Genomic DNA, 20506 nt, shown 5'->3' on the forward strand with positions numbered 1-20506 from the left:
AAGTTTAGTTAAGACCATTTATTTAAGAAAAAAATTTATTATTTTTATGATAGTTAGTGAATAATATTTAAAAATGTATATTAAAAATATATTATTAATTATTAATTTAAACAAATTGAATTAATAGCTAAAAGTGTTGATGAAAGTTAATAAACACATTACTATCTATTAATCAGCTAGTTGGATTATAAAGAGCTTGTGTTTTTAGTTTCCATGTCAATAAAAAAGAAAGAAATAAAATGTGTGTTTTTGGTTAATGTGCGAAAGAAATTTTAAAATTGTCTGCAGCTCGTTTACAAAGAATTTTAGTTCTATCATTACGCATTAATCTTGCCCTAATATAATTTAAAATTATCCACAACTCGCAAACATGTAATTATGTTTCCTAATATTTTATTTATGTTGCAAAATTATTCCTCATTGAATTATCCGTTTATTTTTTTAGATACAAGTAAAATTATGGTGTAATATTTAGTTATTGAATTGTGTACTCTTCACAATTTTAAAAAATACCACCTAATTCAATAACTGAATATTAAAATATTTTTTTTAATTAAAAAAACTAGCCTAAATTATCATCATCATTCATCAATAGATAGAACTTAGAAGTAACGCATACAAATAGAATTGAAACATCTTTTAATATTGAGATTAAATTAATAAATTAAACATTAAAAAATATTTTAATTTTTTTAAATGTTAATAATTTCAAACATATTTATTCTACATATAATTTTATTTATGTGAATTTAATAATTAAAAATTATTAAATAATAATTTTATTTATCTAATTGTTTTTGGCTATTAATTTCACGGATAATTGTATTTGAGTATTCATTTTTCTTTTTTTTTTTTTTGGTCAGGGCATATTTGCGTTAACGGCTTGCTTGGCGCCGCTCAACGAATAAACGGTCCAAAGAAAATCGCTGAAAATGTGAAAACAGACTTTCAAATAAAAAAATATAAAAAAAATGATAACCATCACCATCAACGAATCAGAAGACCCACGAAAAGTAGCCGTTACAAAATTAACAAATACAAGCGAGCCAAAAAAAAATGCTCCTTTTCTCCCTCAAACACTTCATTTCATTTCTTCACTCTAAAATCTCACTCTCACTGTGATTCGAATTCAATTCTTCACTCTCAGAACCCTAACCCTAACACTCTCAACACTCACTATTTTTTTATCTAATGGAAGAGGCAGCAACAAAAGTAGTTGCAACGCCAACCAAAACCACCACATTGATGCAACACAAATTGCAAAATTCTGAGAATCAAAACCCTAATCTTCCTTTGAAATCGTCCAAATCTCCGAAGCCAAAAGCAGCACCCGCTATTGTTGTTCGATCTCCTCAGAACCGAATCAGACACCGTAAGTTCCTCGTCGCGAAGAGAAACAACAACAGCAAAACGGTGTCGTCTTGCAAGTGCAGAGAAGAGAAAGGCGATGATGGGGCCAAATGCCTCTGCGTTGCCTATGAGAATCTCAGGGCTTCTCAGGAAGAGTTCTTGAAAAACCGCCAACAGGAATTGAAGAAGGATTGCGAAGATGAAGAAGAAGAGCTTATTGAAGCAAGCCTCAAAATCCAGGACCTTCGAATCCACGACAACGAGGAAGAGGTGGAGAAGAATGAAATCGACGAATTGGAATTGGAGGGAAGCTCTAATGTGAAGAGAAGGAGGGACAAGTTGTTGGAAGAAGCGAGAAATAGTGTCCCCGAAACAGGGTCCGGGAAAGTGATGCATTTGGTGAAGGCCTTCGAGAAGATTCTATCTATGCCAAAATCAAGGAAGAAGGATCAGAATGAGGAAGAGGAAAAATTCGAAGAGGAGAACGAGAAGAGGGAACACAACGACGAAAATGGACACGGAGAGGGTAATAACGGTCATACAAATAGTTGCAAGGTTAAGAGCAAGGTGATGAAATGGGCATTGCCTGGTTTGCAATTTGAGCAACCTTCTTTCAAAGCACCTGAACTTGAGGTTACTGGTTCTTGTTCTGGTTCTGGTTCTTCCTTGATTTGCGCTTCTGATTTGGTTTTGACATCGGAGAACCTTGGATTGGACTCAAGGATCTCGGTTTCTTCTTCCTGGGATAGTAGCCATGGAAGGTTCGATTTTGATTTTTTATTTGTTTTCGTCCATCGTGTTTTGTTTGATGACATTTGTTGATTGTTCATTGTTGCAGTGTGTCTAGTAGGACTTCAGCTACTGGGGGTAGAAGGAGTAGGAGAAATGTAAGATTTACTCTACATTATGTTAAAATTTACATTTAAGCACTAATGAAATGATGATTATCAAAAACTTGTTCATGATTCACCTAATTGGATTTTATGGTATGGTAATTTTTCCTTTTTCATTCTTTTCTTCAGAGCTTGGATTCGAGTGGTGCTTATGGTGGAAGGAGGTGGAAGAAGAAGCAGCCGCCAAAAGTCACTAACCAAAAACCATTCAAGCTAAGAACAGAAGTAAGTATTGCTTGAAGTGTGAAAGAATTAAAACTTTTTTAAAAAAATAAAAATAAACTGCTTTAAAGTTTAGAAACTAATAAATTGTTTTGATAATGCAATTGCTAATGCAGCAAAGGGGGGAATTGAAAAAGGAAGAATTTATGAAGAAGGTGCAGGAGATAATGACAGAAGAACAGAAGATGAGGATTCCTATAGCACAGGGCCTTCCATGGACAACAGATGAAGCAGAGGTAAGTTCAGTTTTTGTAATGAAATTCTTGTGGTGTTAATGCAGCACCAATTATATGCTACCTTTGATATGATGAGCTTCTTAGTAATAGCATTCCTTTGGTCCTTCTTTTGCAGTGCTTGGTAAAACCTCCTGTTAAAGAGAGCACCAAGCCTATTGATCTTAAGCTTCACAGTGATGTCCGAGCAGTGGATCGAGCTGAATTTGATCAACAGGTGCATTTTCATTTTTCTCTATTTCTATATTGTGCCGTTACTGCTATTATTGTTAATATTATTAGGATTTTGTTGATAAGTGTCATTACACATGTAACAAGTTTGTATTGAAAACATGAAAATTTAATGTTTTCCAAATTCCAGTGCCATTTATTGAATACAAAACTTTGAAATAGGGGCAAGACTCTTACTGTTGTTGTTGTTGTTGCTGCTGCTGCACACTACTTGTCTTCATGTCAAATGTAGAAAAAATATGACTGAATTTGAATGTTCGATTATGTAGGTAGCAGAAAAGATGAGCTTGATAGAACAACTCAAATTGGAAAGAGAAAGACAGCAGAAGGTACAGTATTGAGATTTTTTTCACCCAAACATGATCATGGGAATTTTTTATGGAAGTATAAAATTTTGGTCCCAACCATTGAATTGGACCCCAAAATGCTGATGCCTTTTACGTTACTTCATTATAGTTGGAAGAAGAAGAAGAAATCAGAAGGTTGAGGAAGGAACTCATTCCGAAAGCACAACCAATGCCTTATTTTGACAGACCCTTTATACCAAGGAGGTTTGATCTAGTTCTCTAGCTTCATAATTAATGGCTTCATTGGAAGACAGACATTACGTTATAGGGTTCCTTTAACAGTTTTTATTTTATTTTATTTTATTCACGTTATTTTACCTCCTTTGCTTTCTTTAAAATAATATATGTATAATTTTCTCTTTTTTGGTCCAAGGTCTACGAAGCATCCAACAATACCAAGAGAACCCAAGTTTCACATACCACAACATAAGAAGATAAAGTGCTTGTCATGGAATGACTTGAAAATTTATTGATGCGAAATGAAACATATCCATTCATTCTTTTTTCCTATCTCCGAAGTCTGAACAATATCCAGTTTTGTATGGGAAACAAGTCAACAACCAGTCAATATGTTGCAAAATCATTTTGTGCCTCCGTTAGTGTTGTGATTAAAAAGAGTGAGATAGGGGTGTGCAAATTGACTTGGAGAAATAGACATATTGTCATAAAAAAAAATAGGCATATTCTTTTCATCCAAATGAAATGAATTTACTTTAAAATGAACTGGTAAAAACACTTGCAAGAGTAGTACAATACTTTTCAATGTTTTTTTTCTCTCTCAATGGCATGTTCTACTTACTTGTGAAGAAATAAAAGAAAAAGCTGAATTTTATTGTTGACGTTTGGATAGCTGGTGGCCTGTGCCGGAAGGTGTTGCTCCCTATCCTCGGAGTTCTTGATTGTTTTTGATGATTTCCTCGTTGGACAAAAATATTTACTAATTTAGTAAAATCACACTACATCTCAAAAGCCTTCTCTTCCACTCTTCCTCTCTGAAATTCACACACTCTTTCTAGAAACATCACAAATCGGCTCAAATAGCAAGCACATGCCACTCCCGCCACAAAACACCATTTGAAGTAATCGGTGTAGCCGTGCAGGCATATCAGATTAAGCTTATTCTATTTTGTTATCCAACCAAATCAAATTCAAATAAACTCGATGCTTTTTGGTAAGCAAATTTGAGCAACTTGAGCATATTTACTCCTAAATGGTATCAAGTTTATTCGATTTAATAATCCCATATTACTCAACTTGGATTGGACGAGTGGTTAGCTCACTCGTCCACTTAAGCAAAGTGTCGAGAGTTCAAAACCCTTAAATAAAGCTCCGATCCACGACGGATTACTCCTTAACTTGTTCGGTTAGAAAAAACCGTGAGCAACCAGGAAAGATGAAAAACTCTTTTTGAGTATAAACACCTCATATGCAATGTTGAACTCCCATTTCTTTACTGTCCAGCTTTTCCAATTTAGTGGTGTTTGTTTTCTTTGGGATTAGGCCCCTTTGTATTACCCAAAAAAAGCCTTCTTGCTACATAAGTACAAGAAAACCCATTGATCAATATTTTCATTTTTGTATCTAGGGGTGTCCGCGGATCGGATCGGATATGGCCAAAAATTCGATCCGATCCGCATTAAAATCATAGGATCGGATCGGATCCAATATCCGCAACTTTTAAGGTTGGATCCGATCTGATCCGATCCGCACATTTGCGGATCGGATCGGATATCGGATATCGGATATATCCGCAAAACACAAAAATATTTTTAAAGGCTTATTTTTATTAAAAAAATATCAATAAAATTCATTTTTTCTATTCTTTTAAATATGTTTACTCTTAAAATAATATTAAACATACTTTTCTTAAATAATAAATTAAAATAATATAACATATATGATAATTATTAATTGAAATAAAACATAAAAAGAATATTTATTTATTTATTTCTTTAATTTTGCGAATACACGGATATGCGGATACCAACACAAAATCCGCAATCCGATTAGTGTGCGGATCCAATCCGATCCGAAAGCCTTGCGAATCGGATCCATATCCGCAATTTTCGGATCAGATTCGGATAAACACCGCGGATATACGGATCCGATCCGATCCATGGACACCCCTATTTGTATCTTTGGAACTAAATCTCTGAATATCCATCATAAGTAAACGCCTAATCTGTGGTTGCGGAGTTTAACTTTCAATAGGTAAACAATTGGCCAAGAAACACCTAAAAATCAAACCTAAACATGAGATTTAAACAACCCGAACAGCTATCAACTATCACTTGTCCTAGAGGTCATAGTTACCCATTGAGCATAAATGCATTATAGCTGGAGTATAAATTGATTTGGGGCTTGGCCCCGTTTCTTCAACCAAAAACTCAAAAAAGAAAGGCAATAATCTCTCAGAAGTAAAGGCTCGCGCAATGCGCATTGCTATATGTTAGTAATTAACAAAAAACTCGTAAATGGTCGTGAACTTGTGACTATGTCAATGCTGTACTGTTTGGGGCACAATGTGCTTAATTATATTTTATCAAAAATTAAATAAGCAATATTAGGCTAGTTTTCAAGAGGGCAAGTATCAATCAAAACTGGTCCGATATCCTTCAAAATGACTAGAAAATAAAGTATTAATTTAAATCAAAACCTTGGCGATCAAAATTCCAAACTAAAACAACAAAAGTATAAAGAAAAACAAATATGAAAATCTAAGAAAATTGGGCTGTTCAATACTTAATTTTGCGTTGATGCCATCTACTATTCAGCAAACTTAAACCCTAGATGATATGATATGCAAAGCATCATCAATTCTCACTAACACACCACTCAAGGGGCAACAACAATGCGACCAGCAACTTGATCAAGATCCCGTCGGCCATTGGAAGTGATTCTTCTACCACTGCAATGCAAAAAACACAAATAAGTCAAACTATCTTTACAAGAACCAATGATGAATACAATAGCATTGATTTATTTTCGGTATATAAGATTTCAACAAAACCTACCCTTTTAACTCCTGCTCAATAATGCCCATCTTTTGCAATTGTTTAAGAATGTGTCTGGCAATACTGCCGCTACTCCGGCAGAAATGTGGGGGGCGGCTTCCATTTCTCTTACTTCCACCATAGATCCTCTTAAACGCACCAACACCAAGACCACCTCTCAAATAGATCTTTCTTGCCATGGAGGCTGTAACCAAGGTTGATCTCCATCAGTCTAACGGTAAATATTTACATTTAACAACAGAATAAATTATCCGACACTGCTAGCATTCAAGCTCAATTACAAGGAATCTCCACTTTGTTAAAACGAGTAAACTCACCAGATCTAACATAATACCAGTCAGGATCATAAGGAGCCAGTTCCTTAAACTTTGCAGTCTTCACAATATCTGTCCACTCAGGCAGCTCCATCTATTAAACAATGCAGCAATTAAATTAACACATACGACTTCATTTAACAAAACACACAGAAAAGCATCGATAGGCATTAACAAGGCGCCACAGCAAGCACAAACACAATACACATACGAAAATATCTAAAGAGCAAAAGAAAAGGCATTCACCGAGACTAGAGTGTAAATTGATTAAATTCCAAGCCAATCACATAAAATTGCAAACTTTAACCTACCAATAATCTAATATAGATTTATTTGAATTACATCAAAATTCACACCAAACCAATCAGCCTTACAACTACAATCGAATTACAAACAACAAAAAAGGCAAAATAAACATGAAAAGCTACCATCCTCCTCAATATAAAAGCCATTTATTACCACACGAATTAAACTGATACTCGATCAATATGACATAGAGTTCCAAAAACCCACACTTTTCTCCCCAAATTACACCCAAAGCAAGGGTTTGAATCTGAGAACATTCATCAAAAAATAGACTCACTCAACGTAATGACAGCTACCAAATATAATTTCGAACAACACAAACGAAATTGACCAATGTAAAACCTAAGAAAAGGGAACGAGAACGAATTTATTTATTAAAAAAAAGAAAGATCGTACCTTGCCAGAACGCTTCAGGTGAGAGGCATAGGCCTTGACGAATTCGTGAGGCGAAACATCCTTGACCGTCCTTGCGGTTGCCATGGCTGAAGTGAACCCTTCTCAAGCAACGCTGATCTCACTTCGGAGTTCTCAACTTCGCAAGGGTTTCAACTTTGGAGTGTTCCCTTCTTTGTAGTTTATAAATGGACGCTCATAAAGTAGGGTTTTATTTTCGGGTATGGGCCTTTTGGGCTTTTTAATTCTTTTCATAAAGCCTGCTTAACTTGACCAAAATCCAAAAATATCAATTTTGAGCCCATATATTTAAATCTCTTTCTTGTGTTAGCATATTAACCGGGAGTAAATTCTCTCAAGTTTTTTCTTCAAATGTTTGGTAAAATGTGATGTTTAACTATTTAATAATTTTTTTATATGTTTCTTTTATCCTACTTAAAAAATATAAGGTAAAAAATTAAACTTTATCAAATAATTAAAAAAAAAATTGATAAAATCTATTCCCAATTGGCACGCATGACGCACCTGTTACCAACCAATTAAACCAATTAATAAAGAGTCAAAGTTCTGTGGTTTACATTGGGTTCTATATTTACTACTTAATTAATTAATATCACTATTACCAATTATTGCTACAAGATGGGAGATGATAATGATTTATGAACACATGGTAAAAATACTAGGTTTTAAAACTTTATAATGAAATTGGAGGCATGATTTAGTTTCTATTCATTTATGGGTTTTATTTGTTTGTTTTTTCACTCATTTGTGTCTATTAACTCTTTTTAATTGTAGGGTCATTAAAATGGACTAAACCCATCGATCCAATTCATTTATCCATTTAAATGAGCAGATTTTGCCTTTAAAATTAAGTCCGTTTAAATTTCAAGCTAAACAGCTTGAACCCGATTAATCCGAAAAAATGACGGGTTAAACGGGCTAACCCACAAACTAAACGGGTGGCCTGTTTATTTTTTTTACATTTTTTTAAAAATGTAATAGTTTTAATAGTTTTAATCGATATTTCTCTCGATTCGACCAGAAAATCTAACCTATCAACTAAAAATATATTATTTTTTAATAGTTTTTTACCTAAAAGTGATATTTTTTATCAAAATATTTTTCAAAAAATAAAATAAAAAGATAAACGGACTGACTCGTTTAACCCATTGAGTTTTGACCATAAATGGTCTGGACTGAAATTATACTCCACGAATGAAGTGGGTTTAAACAGTCCAATCCATTTAATCCATGGACTTAACGGGCCAAACCTAAATAAGCCGAGCTAGCCCATTTGACGGCCCTATTTAATTGAAACGGCCCTATTTACTACAAGCTACAAATTCTGGGAACTGGTCCTAGCACCATGAAGCTCAACTATCTGCTGGAGCAAGAATGGCAGAATATAAACATCACTGTGCTTTACAAATTTACATGTCAGCATGTGTTTTTTTTTTTTTTTATCAAACTGCTACCAAGCATACGCTTCATGGATTTCATCTCTCCCCAAAATTGGTTGTTCAGTTTAGAATACTACATTGCTATTATTTGTTCATCTCTACAATTTATGAAAATTAAACCTTATGGTACTTGTATTTTTGCCCTAAGTTGAATCTGTACACATGGTTATTAAACCCATTTAACACCAGGGTCCTCACTGCTTCAACTCCTTGCTCCAATGAAGTATCAATCTGTCAAAAAAATATATATTTCCATCAAAATTCAATCAAGGAAGGAATAAAAAGGAACATAATTGGGACAAGTAATAAAATAATCACACAAATTCGAGGATTTTACTCTTCGAACTGCGTTTTGTAGGTTAGATCTGTCCAAATTTGTTAGGATCCATCAATAGTCTATTAACTACTATTAAGTTCAATAAGCAAAATAAGTTCTAAACTGTTCTCAAACTTATAGAATATATATTAACTATCATAACATGAGTGAAAGCGCAAAGTATTTACAAATATAAGCAGAAACTTGTAATGCAACAATAAAAGAACTAAACCAAGTGATGCTAGGTTGAATGCCAAGAAGTATAACCTGTTTTCGCTCCACTGAACTGAACTTCTGCAGAAGAAAAGCTTTCACATCCATATTTCCAGGAGGATTTCCGATTCCTATAAACAGAAATATTAAACATACTACTAATGAATAAACTAGACACCATATCAAGTCATCAAGTGATAGGAGATAAGTGGGAAGGAACTAACCTAAGGAAAGCCGAGGAAACTCGCGGGAACCATCCAAATGGCCCATGACATTTTTCAACCTGCAACAATCTAACACCAGTTATATAGGAATTTATGTTCCATCACAACAGGACATAAACACAAATATTACACAGTTTCCCAAATTTATAAACCATGTAACAAAAAAATTCAACAAGAATTACCCATTGTGGTAACCATGTCCGCCTTTAGGTTGAAGCCTTAAAACACCATTTGGAAGGCTCATTTCATCATAAACCTACATAAAAATTCTCACTAACTTTTAAGGAACTTGTACATTGTCATCACTGACTACTTTCAACTAGAAGTAAGGTTAGAAAAACATACTAGTAGAATATGACGCAGGGGTACTTGATAATATGCAGCAAGAGGCCCAACCTTTAGGAATATTACAAGCAAGAAAAATTATAGATGGTTTACTTGATTCGTTACCAATTTCACCAAGTGTACATGTGTATATCGTATAAAATCTAGCAATTTATGTGATGAAATGAAACTAACCGATTCACCACTAAAGTTCATGTATGTTTGAGGCTTTGCTAGCAAAATTGGTACATCTCCTATAGAACCTGTATAAGATCACAGAAGAAAAGAAAACTCATTACCAAGATAAATGAAGCCAATAAACTTGGAGGAGGAAAAGAGGGAGAAAATATTAATAAGAATAAAATCATTCCTGGGTAATTTTTTACCCATTCCAATCAATGCCTTAGACTGTATTGTGTTCATCCGAATCCCTTCTGCTCTAGAAATGCTATCGATTACTTCAAATCCCACCTAACAGATAGTAGGGAAAAAATATTCATACCACATAAAGAGAAGATTATTGTTCTTAAGAACTTCTAAAAACTTGTGGTGAATAACCAATTACATTGTGCCTAGTTCCATGGTATTTACTTCCAGGGTTACCCAAGCCTACAACAAGCCAAGGAGTATACTCCACTTTAGTAGCTCCATTCTTTGTCTCTGGTACCGAACAGCAAACCGGAGACCTCGCTCTAACCGAAGGCTCCCTCGAATCACGAGGACGATGAAGGTTCCTGGGACAGCTCAAACAAAATCCAGGGGCAGGTGATGCTGCATGCAACATTGATATACTGAAAATTCAAAGAAAGGATACACAATAAATAAGAAACAGTATGTGCCCATGTTACTCAGAAAAACCAGCACTCAATTATCTTATCTCTGATCTAAATCATTGTAAGCTTCAACCTAGAACCAAATTATGAATAGTAAATAAACAAAGAAGAAAGCCATACGATACCACAAAAAATTGCATTTTTTTTTGCTTCGGAAATAAAAGGAACAAAAAATCAGACAAGCTTCAAAAGAAAACACATTAACTACCCTTAAAATCGTAAAATCTCTCATCACACAGCATCACGGAGACTCTTATAGCAAGCAGAACAGCGGAAAATCATGCAACACTTACAGCGTGTGAAGAAGAAGCTAGGAGGCGGAGGTGAACGGCTTGTGAAGGTTAGCAGCAGCAGAGCGGAAGAAGAGGGCAGAGGAGAACAGAGAGTCAACTGCTGTTGCCTGAGCCGTCGGTGGTGCCGTCGCCAATGCCGTCGCCGGAGACTGGTGGTGGTGGGTGTTTGATAATGGACAGTTTTTGAAGATAATAAAAGGATGATGTTTGATTTTTTAACGATATTTTTTTGAGGTAATGGGCTTACCTTTTTGCCACTAGCCTTTTGGGTTAAACGCAAATTGGGCCTCAATATATATAAATTCGGCTAATATTTTAAATATTGTTCTTAACTGATAAGAAAAAAGAAAATAGGCCACTTAGGTCTAGTTCAACTGGTTTAATCATATATCTCTTAATATGCTGTATCCGAATTCAAATTTTAGTGTTGTGTGCGTGAGTGTGTTGTGATAGTTAGAATTGGGGGTTGTCAAATTCACTTAACATAAAAAAAACTGATAACAAAATAGAAAATATTGGAGGTAATGCTTAAATAGTCCCTGAAATTTTTAATGCACATTAAATAAATTTTTTATTTTTTAAAATGACCAAATATACTCTTTATTCTCAGAAACGTAAATCTTCGTTAGTCCAAAAATCATCAGACTGTCCACACATTTTAATATTGTTGATGTGTGCACTTAAGTATAGTTAACTAAACCGATTAATCGAACCAAAAATTGATAAAAAACCGAAAAATATGTTTTGCTGTTTTTATTGCAGTTCGATTTAATCATATATCTCTTAATATACTGCATTCGAATTTAAATTTTAGTGTTGTGTGTGTGAATGTGTTGTGCTAGTTAGAATTGGAGGTTGTCAAATTAACTTGACATAAAAAAAACTGATAACAAAATAGAAAATATTGGATGTAATGCCTAAATAGTCCCTGAAATTTTTAATGTGCATTAAATAAATTTTTTATTTTTTAAAATGACCAAATATACTCTTTATTCTCAGAAACGTAAATCTTCGTTAGTCCAAAAATCATCAGACTGTCCACACGTTTTAATATTGTTGATGTGTGCACTTAAGTATAGTTAACTAAACCGATTAATCGAACCAAAAATTGATAAAAAACCGAAAAATATGTTTTGCTGTTTTTATTGCAGTTCGATTTGTTTTTAGATTCTGACAATAAAAATTCCAACTGAACCGAATCGAATTGGTATTATACAAAATTCTAAAAACAAACCCCCCTCCCCCAACTCCAAATGTGACCTAACCTAACCTAATCTAACCCCCCACCCAGTCACCTACCCACAAACGTAAACCTAGCCATAGCCGCTCTCTACTCTCACCCTCTCACTCTCGCTCTCTGCACTCACTCTTAGTCTCACTCGACGAAACCCAGGGCTGGCGGCGAACCCACCTTCTTGCAGCACCTCTCAATGCCAGCGAAGCCCTTCCTCCCACCACCTCGCAGCGCCGCTAAACCTTTCCTTCCAAGCTCCCAGCACCTCCTCGCGGACAGCACCACCCAGCCCCAGCTAGCGGAGTCGCGATCGTGGACACTACACCACCCAGCACCATCCAGCAGCCAACAGTGCACCACCCTAGGCGCCACCAACAAGACCGATCTAGCCAACCGCAGCACAGCACAGCATTAAACCACCCAGCCACCGATTGAAGTCAGATACGGAACCTGAACCTCCGAGTCAGGTATGTAATTTGACTAATTTCTGTTCAATAATTATTGATTCATTGTTTTATTCTATTCAACAGCCTCTAATTGTTGTTCATTGTGTTATTTGCAATGTTTTGAAAACTGATTCGGACTGGCCGGTCGAACCGATTAAATCATAAACCGCTGTAAAAAACTCAGATAAATGTTAAAATCGTCAATTTTAAAAACTGCAATTGAACCGTTGAATCGGTCGAAAATCGGTCAGTCAAACCGAACTGTGAACTGACCGGTTTTTTGAATAAGGAACATGTCGTTTCATTGTGCTGCACACTAACTAGCCCTGCCCAAACTCCATCGTCGGGACCCCGGAATCCCAGATCCAGAACGCGCCTCTGCCTCAGTGCCTCTCTCACACTTAGTCCAGGCTCCTCTCATCGAGCTCCTGGTCGTCCGTCCAGCCACCGCCTGCTACCACCGCCGTCGGAACTTCGAACAGCCACCGCATGCTCCCTCACTTCCCCTCCATCACGCCGCAGCCATCGCAACCTTCCTTCCCTTCCATCGCACAGCCACCGTGCGAACGTGGAAGCCTCCGTCGCGCAGGTTCCCCACTTCTCCTCCTCCTCCCCATTCAGATACAGGTATACAGCCCCCCACCCCCAAAACACAAACCCTAGGATACTCTCCCACCGCCGCAAGGGTCTCACTCAACGCCGCCGTCCATTGCGCTCAGACACCACCGTGTCTTCGTCCGGTCGTCTGCGGCTCCGCGCGTCTTCCTCGTTCAACAATTGGTGCGTCTTCCTCGAGCTCACGAAGGCAATGGCTTCATTTTTTAAAAAAATTTCGTTCTCTGTTTTTTTTTTATCTTTGCTCAGAACATTGATTCAATGATTTTTTTTTTTTTGAGATTCTGCTAGAACATTGATTTTTTTTGAGATTCTGCTAGAACATTGATTTTTTTTTTTGGATTCTTGTTTTGGATTGAAACATTGAATAATTAGTTGATTTAGTTCAGTTAATCTTTGTTAAAATTACGCTGATTTAGTTCACTACTTAACCTTGTTAACCTTGCTTTAGTTATCAAGTTGCTTGCTGCTTCAATTTAAAGGGAATGTGAATTTTGGTTTAAGCTGTGATTGAAGTTTCCTTCGTTTAGGTGTTCTTCACTTTCCCAGTTAAGCTTAGCCTTTGATTCTTTGAGCATACACGTTCAAGTTATTGTTCTCAGCAATGCTGATTCTTAGATATTTCTTTCTTTGTTGCTTTGTTTTAAATGTCCCTGTAGGTGTTGTGTTGTTGCTGTGTTTTAAATGTTCCTTTGATTCTTTGTTGTGTTGTTGCTGTGTTGTCTTTCTTTTCCTTGAATGCTTGTATTGATTTGCTGTCCGAGGACCTGCACACCGACTTGCATTCTTGCATTCTTGCAATGAAGCTTTCCATGTTAAAACTATTTTTGCATACAAAATGAATGTGGTTTGATAATTTCTAATTGATATAACTTATTGTGGGATGAGTTAGAGATTATTTTGAAGGTGTTGGGAAGGAAAGGAGGTTATTGAGCAATTGGAGAGTTGACAGTGCTAGCCTTTTTTTTCTATTAATTATTGTGCTGAACTTGTTAAAATTGGTTTGAAAACTCTGTTAATTTATCTTGTTAAAATTATGTTTAAAAATTTTGTTAATCTTAGTTAAATATAGTTGATTTTTGTTTATTTATATTCTATTTATTATTTTATTATAAAACAGTTATTTTGGTTGAACCACGGTTGAACCGGTTAGACCAGTAAACCAATGAACCAGTCACTAGAACGGTTTGATGACCAGTTCGGTTTTCAGAACCTTGGTTATTTGTTATTCATTGTTTACTGAAATTGCTTCTGATTGCTGGTTCACTGTTCATTGTTTTATTTGTTCATTGTTTAGGGAAATTGCTTCTGATTGATGGTTCTGTTTGATAATTATTGGTTCTATTTTTATTTTGCTATATGATTTTTGGTTTAGGGTTTTTGGTTCTGTTCAGAGATTATTTTGTTCTTGCAGCTTTGGTAATTTGTGGTTCTCTACTTTGAAAATTTGTGGTTCTGTTTGATAATTTTTGTTTGAAAATTTGTTCTGTGTTCTTGTTTAATTATCTAAGTTTATAGTGTTTTCTAATAAGAAAGATAAATATGAGTGTCGCACGTCAAGCATACGCATATTACTGAGTTTGAAGGAAGAAAACAATTAATTAGGCCAATAATAATATCTGAATATAGATATAGATATATATGTAGGTAGAAACCGCTGGTTTCCAATTTACAAATCAATTTTTTCATACCAAATACACCTAATTTTCAAATTAAAAGTGACCGTGAAATGTTTTAATTTAAAGATAGTTATATATTTTACAAGGTGCTTGTTGATATGTAGTTTCAGTTACTGATGAGTCCCATTATTCTACATGCGGGAAGCAGATAAATTCTACATGGGACCAGTTTCCACTTGGATCAAATATTTGAAACTTTGTGCTGAATTTGTGCTGAATCCTTTTCTTGATTTTTTTTTTTTTTTTTTTATCATGGCAGGTATAGGATGCATCCAGAGATATGCAAATCCTCTTCAGTCTTCTACAAAATTTTTCAAGCTTAACCACTGAAAACAAAACACTGCCACCGATTCATTCAATCGTCAAATTTGTTCCTTTTTCTCATTTCTGAATTCTACAATGCAAAGGGTATCTTCAACAATCTCAAGGACCATAGTTAATTTGTCCAAGGCCAGAAGCCCGTTTCTGCTTAAACGCCCTTTCTTTGCAGCAACTACCCAGAAATCGCAGCAGCCGGAGATTCTGGGAGATTTCCGGAAATGGGGTTCGGTTGGGTTTTGCAGGATGTCGAAGTTCGCCAGTGGGTTCACTCCTTTGCAGCCAAAGCCCTTGGATTCCATTGTAGATGTTGAAAGATTGAAGGACCGCTACCCTGATGATATTGCTTCTATTTGGGATGATGCAAGTCTTTCATTTTCGGGCTACTCATTACTCAATTAGCATGCATCAAATAGTTCTTTGTTCTTTCCTTTATGGACTTATATGCATTAAGATAAGGATCAGATTAAACTCAAAGTCCTCTTCTTTGTCTTTGCTGTTTGCTTTTACTATATTAGTTTTTCTTTCTTATTCTTTTCCCTAGAATTTGTGGAACTTGGTAAAAAAAAATGCTTTTGCTTGTGCCTAATGTGATATGCTGAATAGCTTGAGTTAGTTTTTCTTAGCTTTGATGGAATCATGGAATGCAATTCATCATAAAGCTATTATGTTGTGTAACAATTTATGTCTCCTTTGAAGAGTTTTGTTTATTTATTTATGATAATATGATTTGGCTTGTTTTATTTCAGTATCACTTGGGTAGAGGTCATATTGGAGCATCCATGAAAGCAAAACTTTATAACCTGCTGGAGCATAGAGCTTCAGAATGGTATTATTTTTTCTTTTTAATTATTAAGATATGTATCACGATATTTGTACCATTCCAGTATTCATGTTCTCACCTCAGCTTTATTTATCCTTGGCAGCCGATATTTTGTGATTCCTGTGTGGAGAGGAAGCGGTTATACGACAATGTTTGTTCAAGGTTTGATAAAAATTTTATCTCGCTTATCATTTAGTCTAAATTTAATTAATACTTGTGAATCAAAACTGTGTTGCAAATCTTTGATGATTTTTTAAAAGAGAGTCTGAACAGTTTTGACTTTTGATACATAGGATAAACACTGACCTTGGACCCTTATGTATATCCTAAAAATTTACGTTACTAGTAGAAATTCTATAAGCTCAATCTATTCATAGCTAATGAAAACTTGAATATACCATGCAGTTCAGCTATGTTGATGCAAACAACTTATTTGTTTTGTTGTCTCTATTTGCTTCTCTTCTTCCAATTTGATCTTGAGATGCATAGTCATTCTTTTCTTGCAGTGCAGATGCCACACATTCTTTTTACGGGTCTTGAAGATTACAAGGCCAGGGGAACACAAGCAGCCCCCTACTTTACTGTGACCTTTTACAAAGAATTTGCTGAGGCCAAGGACTTGGTGCTTATCCGTGGGGATGTTGTGTTTACCAGCAAGCTGACCGACTCTGAGGCAGAATGGCTAATAGAAACTGTTCAGTCTTTCTATTTGAATGATGCGAGGTACAAACTTGTTGAGAGGTTCAACAAAGAAACACATGATTTTGAGTTTAAGGATGTCTTGCAAGCGTTGAACATGCCAATTCTGTGACCACTTTTAATTGGACAAATACTAAATTGCTGCAACAAGCAAAGAAGAAGGGTTGATTGGAGCTAGGACATTGAAGTTGCAAATGAACCTGTTTATCGAGATGTCTGTCTGCAGCCTATGGTGAAGGGAGACACAAAATGGAAACGACTCATGGAAAGGTTAGAGGAGATATTTCTTCATTTTTTATTTCTTAAAATCTTGCATTCAAATACTTTTATGTGTTTCCTTCTGGTGCAAGGAAGGAACTAGAAGTTAACTTTCAATTATATATATCCCCAAATGTAGTCTTGTTTCTTTCTTGCTTGCTGGAACATTACTTACCCAGTTACCAATAAAGTATAATGAAGGATTTGTGAAACTAGAAAAACATCAATACTATTTATGAACATTGATCTATTTTCTTGATTGTTAATTCTACAAATAACATTTAAGAAAATACAATATGAATAGCAAGGGAAAATAAAGTAAAGCTTTTGCATTACATTCAGAGTATGATCTTCATGAAAATCACTGCATTGTCATATCACGTTATTCCAAATCTTCTCAAAAACCTCTTGATACATGACATTTTTAGAACTATCTCATGCATTTTTGTTCTTGTCTAAAATTAATATCTTAGGGCTGGCTTTGGATTTTACTCTTGATATAGCAACATATACTTGTCCATAAGTGAAAACATGTTTTGACAAAAACAAACCGGCATGAGAGAGTGGTTGCCCCTGACTTTTATAAATGGTCATGGAAAAACAAAGTTCAATAGGAAATTGTCTTCTCTAAAACTGGATCAGATGAGATTAAATTCATTCGAGGAATGAAAACTTTCTCACCAATATGCTGTCCCGTAATAACAATAGCACTTATGATATTTTGTCTCAATTCACTAACAACTAATCTTGTAGCATGATTGGAACTCCCTTTTTCAAAACTTATTTATGATTTGGAGTTCAAGAACATTTCATTTCATTTAAGAATTCAATAGTTATCCACTTAGTTTCAATGCCAACATCTTGATCTGTCACACAAAATGAGTCCGAACTTAAATACTCTCTCTCCTCTGAAGGAATTTGTGAAAGAATATATATATATATATATATATATATATATATATATATATATATATATATATATATATATATATATATATATATATATTCATTGAGCATCTCATCATCTTCAAGAGTTGGTGCTAACAATGCTTTATCTTCCAAAAAATTGAAGTCACTTATATTATCCAATCATTTCGGTTATGTGAAGTCAACAATAGTATCCAAGTCTTCACTGCATTTTGATGACAATAAAGCACTAAATAGGGGCCAATTGTCTTGCAAATCAGCAGCATTTTACTAGACCAAGTGTCTTGGCCTTTATGTATTCTATATTAATATCACTTATTTGAAAATAGCTTAAGAAGGTTTTAGTTCCTCGTATATGATTAGAACATGAAATCTTTTTAATGAATGTAACTAAACCAAACTGATTTTAATTGGTTTGATTTGGTTTGGTTGGTTTTAATAAAAAATTGAACCAAATCGAACCAAAAAATTAATATGAGCAAGTCATAAAGATTGAGAAAAATCAGTCATTCACAACCACTGATGAAGGATTCTTCGAAAAGTTAAGGATTAGTATAGTAATCCTTTTGAAAATTCTAAATCGAATGGATTCGGTCTTATACATACGCGAGGAAGGTAATAAAAAAAGAAAGAAAATGAGTTCTTCTTTCTTTTATCACTTAGGAGCCGTGCAAAATGAAAGTCTCTTCTGAAAACTGAATCAAACCATAAATCGAACACCCTTATTATGTATCGCTAAACATAACTCTACCACCAAACTAATTGTCTTCTTACTACAAAGTGTGTAAATAATTTTATATATTGAATACCTAATGCAACTTAGAAACAATTTTTTTTTGTTATATATATTTGTTCATATAATAATATAAAAACTCATATTATATTATAATTTATTTATAATTTAATTAAGTTAAATTTAAGTTATATCAAATATTAATTTTATCTTTTAATAATAATATTGTATTTTTTATTTTATTATTAATATTTTTGTTTTATTATAATTTTATATATTTATTTTATTAGAATTTATATAATTACTTAAATAAATATTGAATATTTTAAATATTTACATATTAAAATGTTAGTAAATATATATTTTAAATTTTAGTTTTAAATTTTTTACTATTTTATATTTTTATTTATGTAAAATCGGTTTTATCGATTCAACTAATAATTTATTGGTTGAACTAATGAACCAGTAAGTTAGTTGGTTTGATTATTAGTTCAGTTTTTACAACTATGGATGAAAGAGCAAGGGATAAAGGATAAAATTGAAATTAAAAAAAGAAGGGATAATATTAAAAAGTTTGTGTCTTATAATTTGTGTCTTAGATTAAAAAAAAGATATTAAAAACGTATATTTTATGTGCTTTTGTGTGCTATTGTATTCATAAAAAATTTGTGTCTAATAAATCAAAGGATGAACATATACCACCGTATTCATTTCTTAACGAACATGTATGACAAAACAAATGCTAATATGCTATATATATAAACACCATAAATCATATAAAGTTATAGACATATAAAATGGCTTTTATATATTTATATTATAATTTATATTTTAAGTTTTATAAATAATATATATACTCAAATCGGATTCACATTTCTAATCAAAATAGGAATAAAAATATGAAAATATAGTGTGACTGATTTCAGTAATTTGTGATGTTATAAAAAGTTTATTCTAGTGTAAAAGTTGATTATTTTGCTAAAAAAGTTTAATTATTTCATTATTATAAAAAAATCATTTTAATGGTTAACTATTTTACTAAAAAGTATAATACAACAACAATAAAGCCTTGTCCCACTAAGTGGGGTCGGCTACATGAATCAAACGACGTCATTGTGCTCTGTCATGTATCAGGTCTACAGAGAGACCGTTTACATGTAGATCTCGTTTGACCACCTCATGGATGGTCTTCTTAGGTCTTCTTCTGCCTTTTGCCCTTTGTCCATCTTCCATCTCATCCACCTTCCTGACTGGATGTTCTATCGGTCTTCTTCTCACATGTCCAAACCATGTGAGACGCGATTCAACCATCTTTTCCACAATGGATGCTACTCCAACTCTCTCCCTTATATCTTCATTCCTTATTTTATCCAATCACGTATGACCACTCATTCATCTCAACATCTTCATCTCTGCCACACTCAGCTTATATTCGTGCTCCCCTTTAACCGTCCAACACTCCGTACCATACAGCATAGCCGGTCTTATAGCGGTGCGATAGAATTTACCTTTAAGTTTTAGAGACACTTTTTTGTCGCATATAAAACCAGATGCACTCCGCCATTTTGACCAACCTGCTTGGATCCTATTATTTACATCATGTTCAATCTCTCCATTATCCTGTATGATGCACCCAAGATACTTAAAACTTTTAACTTTTCGTAGGATGTTTTCTCCGATCTTCACCTCTATATTGGGGTTTTCCCTTCTCAAACTGAACTTACATTCCATATATTCCATCTTGCTACGGCTTATGCGCAGACCATACACTTCTAAAGCTTCTCTCCATAACTCCAACTTCTTATTTA

At 34.3% G+C, this 20506-nt stretch overlaps 4 protein-coding genes across 5 annotated transcripts; 2 read left to right on the forward strand and 2 right to left on the reverse strand.

Annotated features, from left to right (window-relative positions):
- Positions 1 to 1061: 1061 nt before the first annotated feature.
- LOC112716474 (microtubule-destabilizing protein 60) lies at positions 1062 to 4115 on the forward strand. The gene is made up of 8 exons (XM_025768394.3): positions 1062 to 2111; positions 2189 to 2237; positions 2373 to 2468; positions 2582 to 2701; positions 2817 to 2915; positions 3199 to 3258; positions 3386 to 3480; positions 3650 to 4115. The coding sequence occupies exons 1-8, from the start codon at positions 1192 to 1194 to the stop codon at positions 3747 to 3749; spliced, it is 1539 nt and encodes a 512-aa protein (XP_025624179.1). The 5' UTR covers positions 1062 to 1191; the 3' UTR covers positions 3750 to 4115.
- Positions 4116 to 5887: 1772 nt separating this feature from the next.
- On the reverse strand, positions 5888 to 7528 carry LOC112716475 (small ribosomal subunit protein eS19z). The gene is made up of 4 exons (XM_025768395.2): positions 7307 to 7528; positions 6608 to 6698; positions 6291 to 6474; positions 5888 to 6184 (listed from the first exon to the last, which is right to left on the reverse strand). Exons 1-4 carry the CDS (start codon positions 7388 to 7390, stop codon positions 6112 to 6114), a joined length of 432 nt encoding a protein of 143 aa, XP_025624180.1. The 5' UTR covers positions 7391 to 7528; the 3' UTR covers positions 5888 to 6111.
- A 1118-nt stretch (positions 7529 to 8646) lies between these two features.
- LOC112716476 (chloroplastic group IIB intron splicing facilitator CRS2-B, chloroplastic) lies at positions 8647 to 12464 on the reverse strand. The gene is made up of 9 exons (XM_025768396.2): positions 10967 to 12464; positions 10406 to 10631; positions 10227 to 10311; positions 10036 to 10103; positions 9862 to 9912; positions 9699 to 9772; positions 9517 to 9575; positions 9347 to 9423; positions 8647 to 8994 (listed from the first exon to the last, which is right to left on the reverse strand). Exons 2-9 carry the CDS (start codon positions 10622 to 10624, stop codon positions 8878 to 8880), a joined length of 750 nt encoding a protein of 249 aa, XP_025624181.1. The 5' UTR covers positions 10625 to 10631; positions 10967 to 12464; the 3' UTR covers positions 8647 to 8877.
- A 490-nt stretch (positions 12465 to 12954) lies between these two features.
- LOC112716477 (uncharacterized) lies at positions 12955 to 17288 on the forward strand. Of its 2 annotated transcripts, none has more exons than XM_072205413.1 (5): positions 12955 to 13451; positions 15200 to 15621; positions 16008 to 16087; positions 16185 to 16243; positions 16588 to 17288. In XM_072205413.1, the coding sequence occupies exons 2-5, from the start codon at positions 15340 to 15342 to the stop codon at positions 16890 to 16892; spliced, it is 726 nt and encodes a 241-aa protein (XP_072061514.1). In that variant the 5' UTR covers positions 12955 to 13451; positions 15200 to 15339; the 3' UTR covers positions 16893 to 17288. The 2 variants fall into 2 exon arrangements, with proteins under 2 accessions (XP_072061514.1, XP_025624183.1); XM_025768398.3 differs by having other exon boundaries at positions 12955 to 13426.
- Positions 17289 to 20506: the final 3218 nt, after the last annotated feature.

The sequence above is a fragment of the Arachis hypogaea genome, chromosome 10 (assembly GCF_003086295.3).
Source record: "Arachis hypogaea cultivar Tifrunner chromosome 10, arahy.Tifrunner.gnm2.J5K5, whole genome shotgun sequence".
NCBI classification, from domain to species: domain Eukaryota; kingdom Viridiplantae; phylum Streptophyta; class Magnoliopsida; order Fabales; family Fabaceae; genus Arachis; species Arachis hypogaea.

Excerpts from the sequence above, each read along its gene's own strand:
- LOC112716474 (XM_025768394.3), top strand. The coding sequence starts at position 1,192 with ATGGAAGAGGCAGCAACAAAAGTAGTTGCAACGCCAACCAAAACCACC. Across the intron at positions 2,702-2,816 it reads GGACAACAGATGAAGCAGAG|TGCTTGGTAAAACCTCCTGT; the intron begins GTAAGTTCAGTT and ends CTTCTTTTGCAG. Across the intron at positions 3,481-3,649 it reads AGACCCTTTATACCAAGGAG|GTCTACGAAGCATCCAACAA; the intron begins GTTTGATCTAGT and ends TTTTGGTCCAAG.
- LOC112716475 (XM_025768395.2), bottom strand. The coding sequence starts at position 7,390 with ATGGCAACCGCAAGGACGGTCAAGGATGTTTCGCCTCACGAATTCGTC. Across the intron at positions 6,475-6,607 it reads CTGGTATTATGTTAGATCTG|CCTCCATGGCAAGAAAGATC; the intron begins GTGAGTTTACTC and ends CCTTGGTTACAG. Across the intron at positions 6,185-6,290 it reads ATTGAGCAGGAGTTAAAAGG|TGGTAGAAGAATCACTTCCA; the intron begins GTAGGTTTTGTT and ends TTTGCATTGCAG.
- LOC112716476 (XM_025768396.2), bottom strand. The coding sequence starts at position 10,624 with ATGTTGCATGCAGCATCACCTGCCCCTGGATTTTGTTTGAGCTGTCCC. Across the intron at positions 9,913-10,035 it reads TGAACTTTAGTGGTGAATCG|GTTGGGCCTCTTGCTGCATA; the intron begins GTTAGTTTCATT and ends ATATTCCTAAAG. Across the intron at positions 9,773-9,861 it reads CCCTGCGTCATATTCTACTA|GTTTATGATGAAATGAGCCT; the intron begins GTATGTTTTTCT and ends ATTTTTATGTAG.
- LOC112716477 (XM_072205413.1), top strand. The coding sequence starts at position 15,340 with ATGCAAAGGGTATCTTCAACAATCTCAAGGACCATAGTTAATTTGTCC. Across the intron at positions 15,622-16,007 it reads TTGCTTCTATTTGGGATGAT|TATCACTTGGGTAGAGGTCA; the intron begins GCAAGTCTTTCA and ends GTTTTATTTCAG. Across the intron at positions 16,244-16,587 it reads TACGACAATGTTTGTTCAAG|TGCAGATGCCACACATTCTT; the intron begins GTTTGATAAAAA and ends CTTTTCTTGCAG.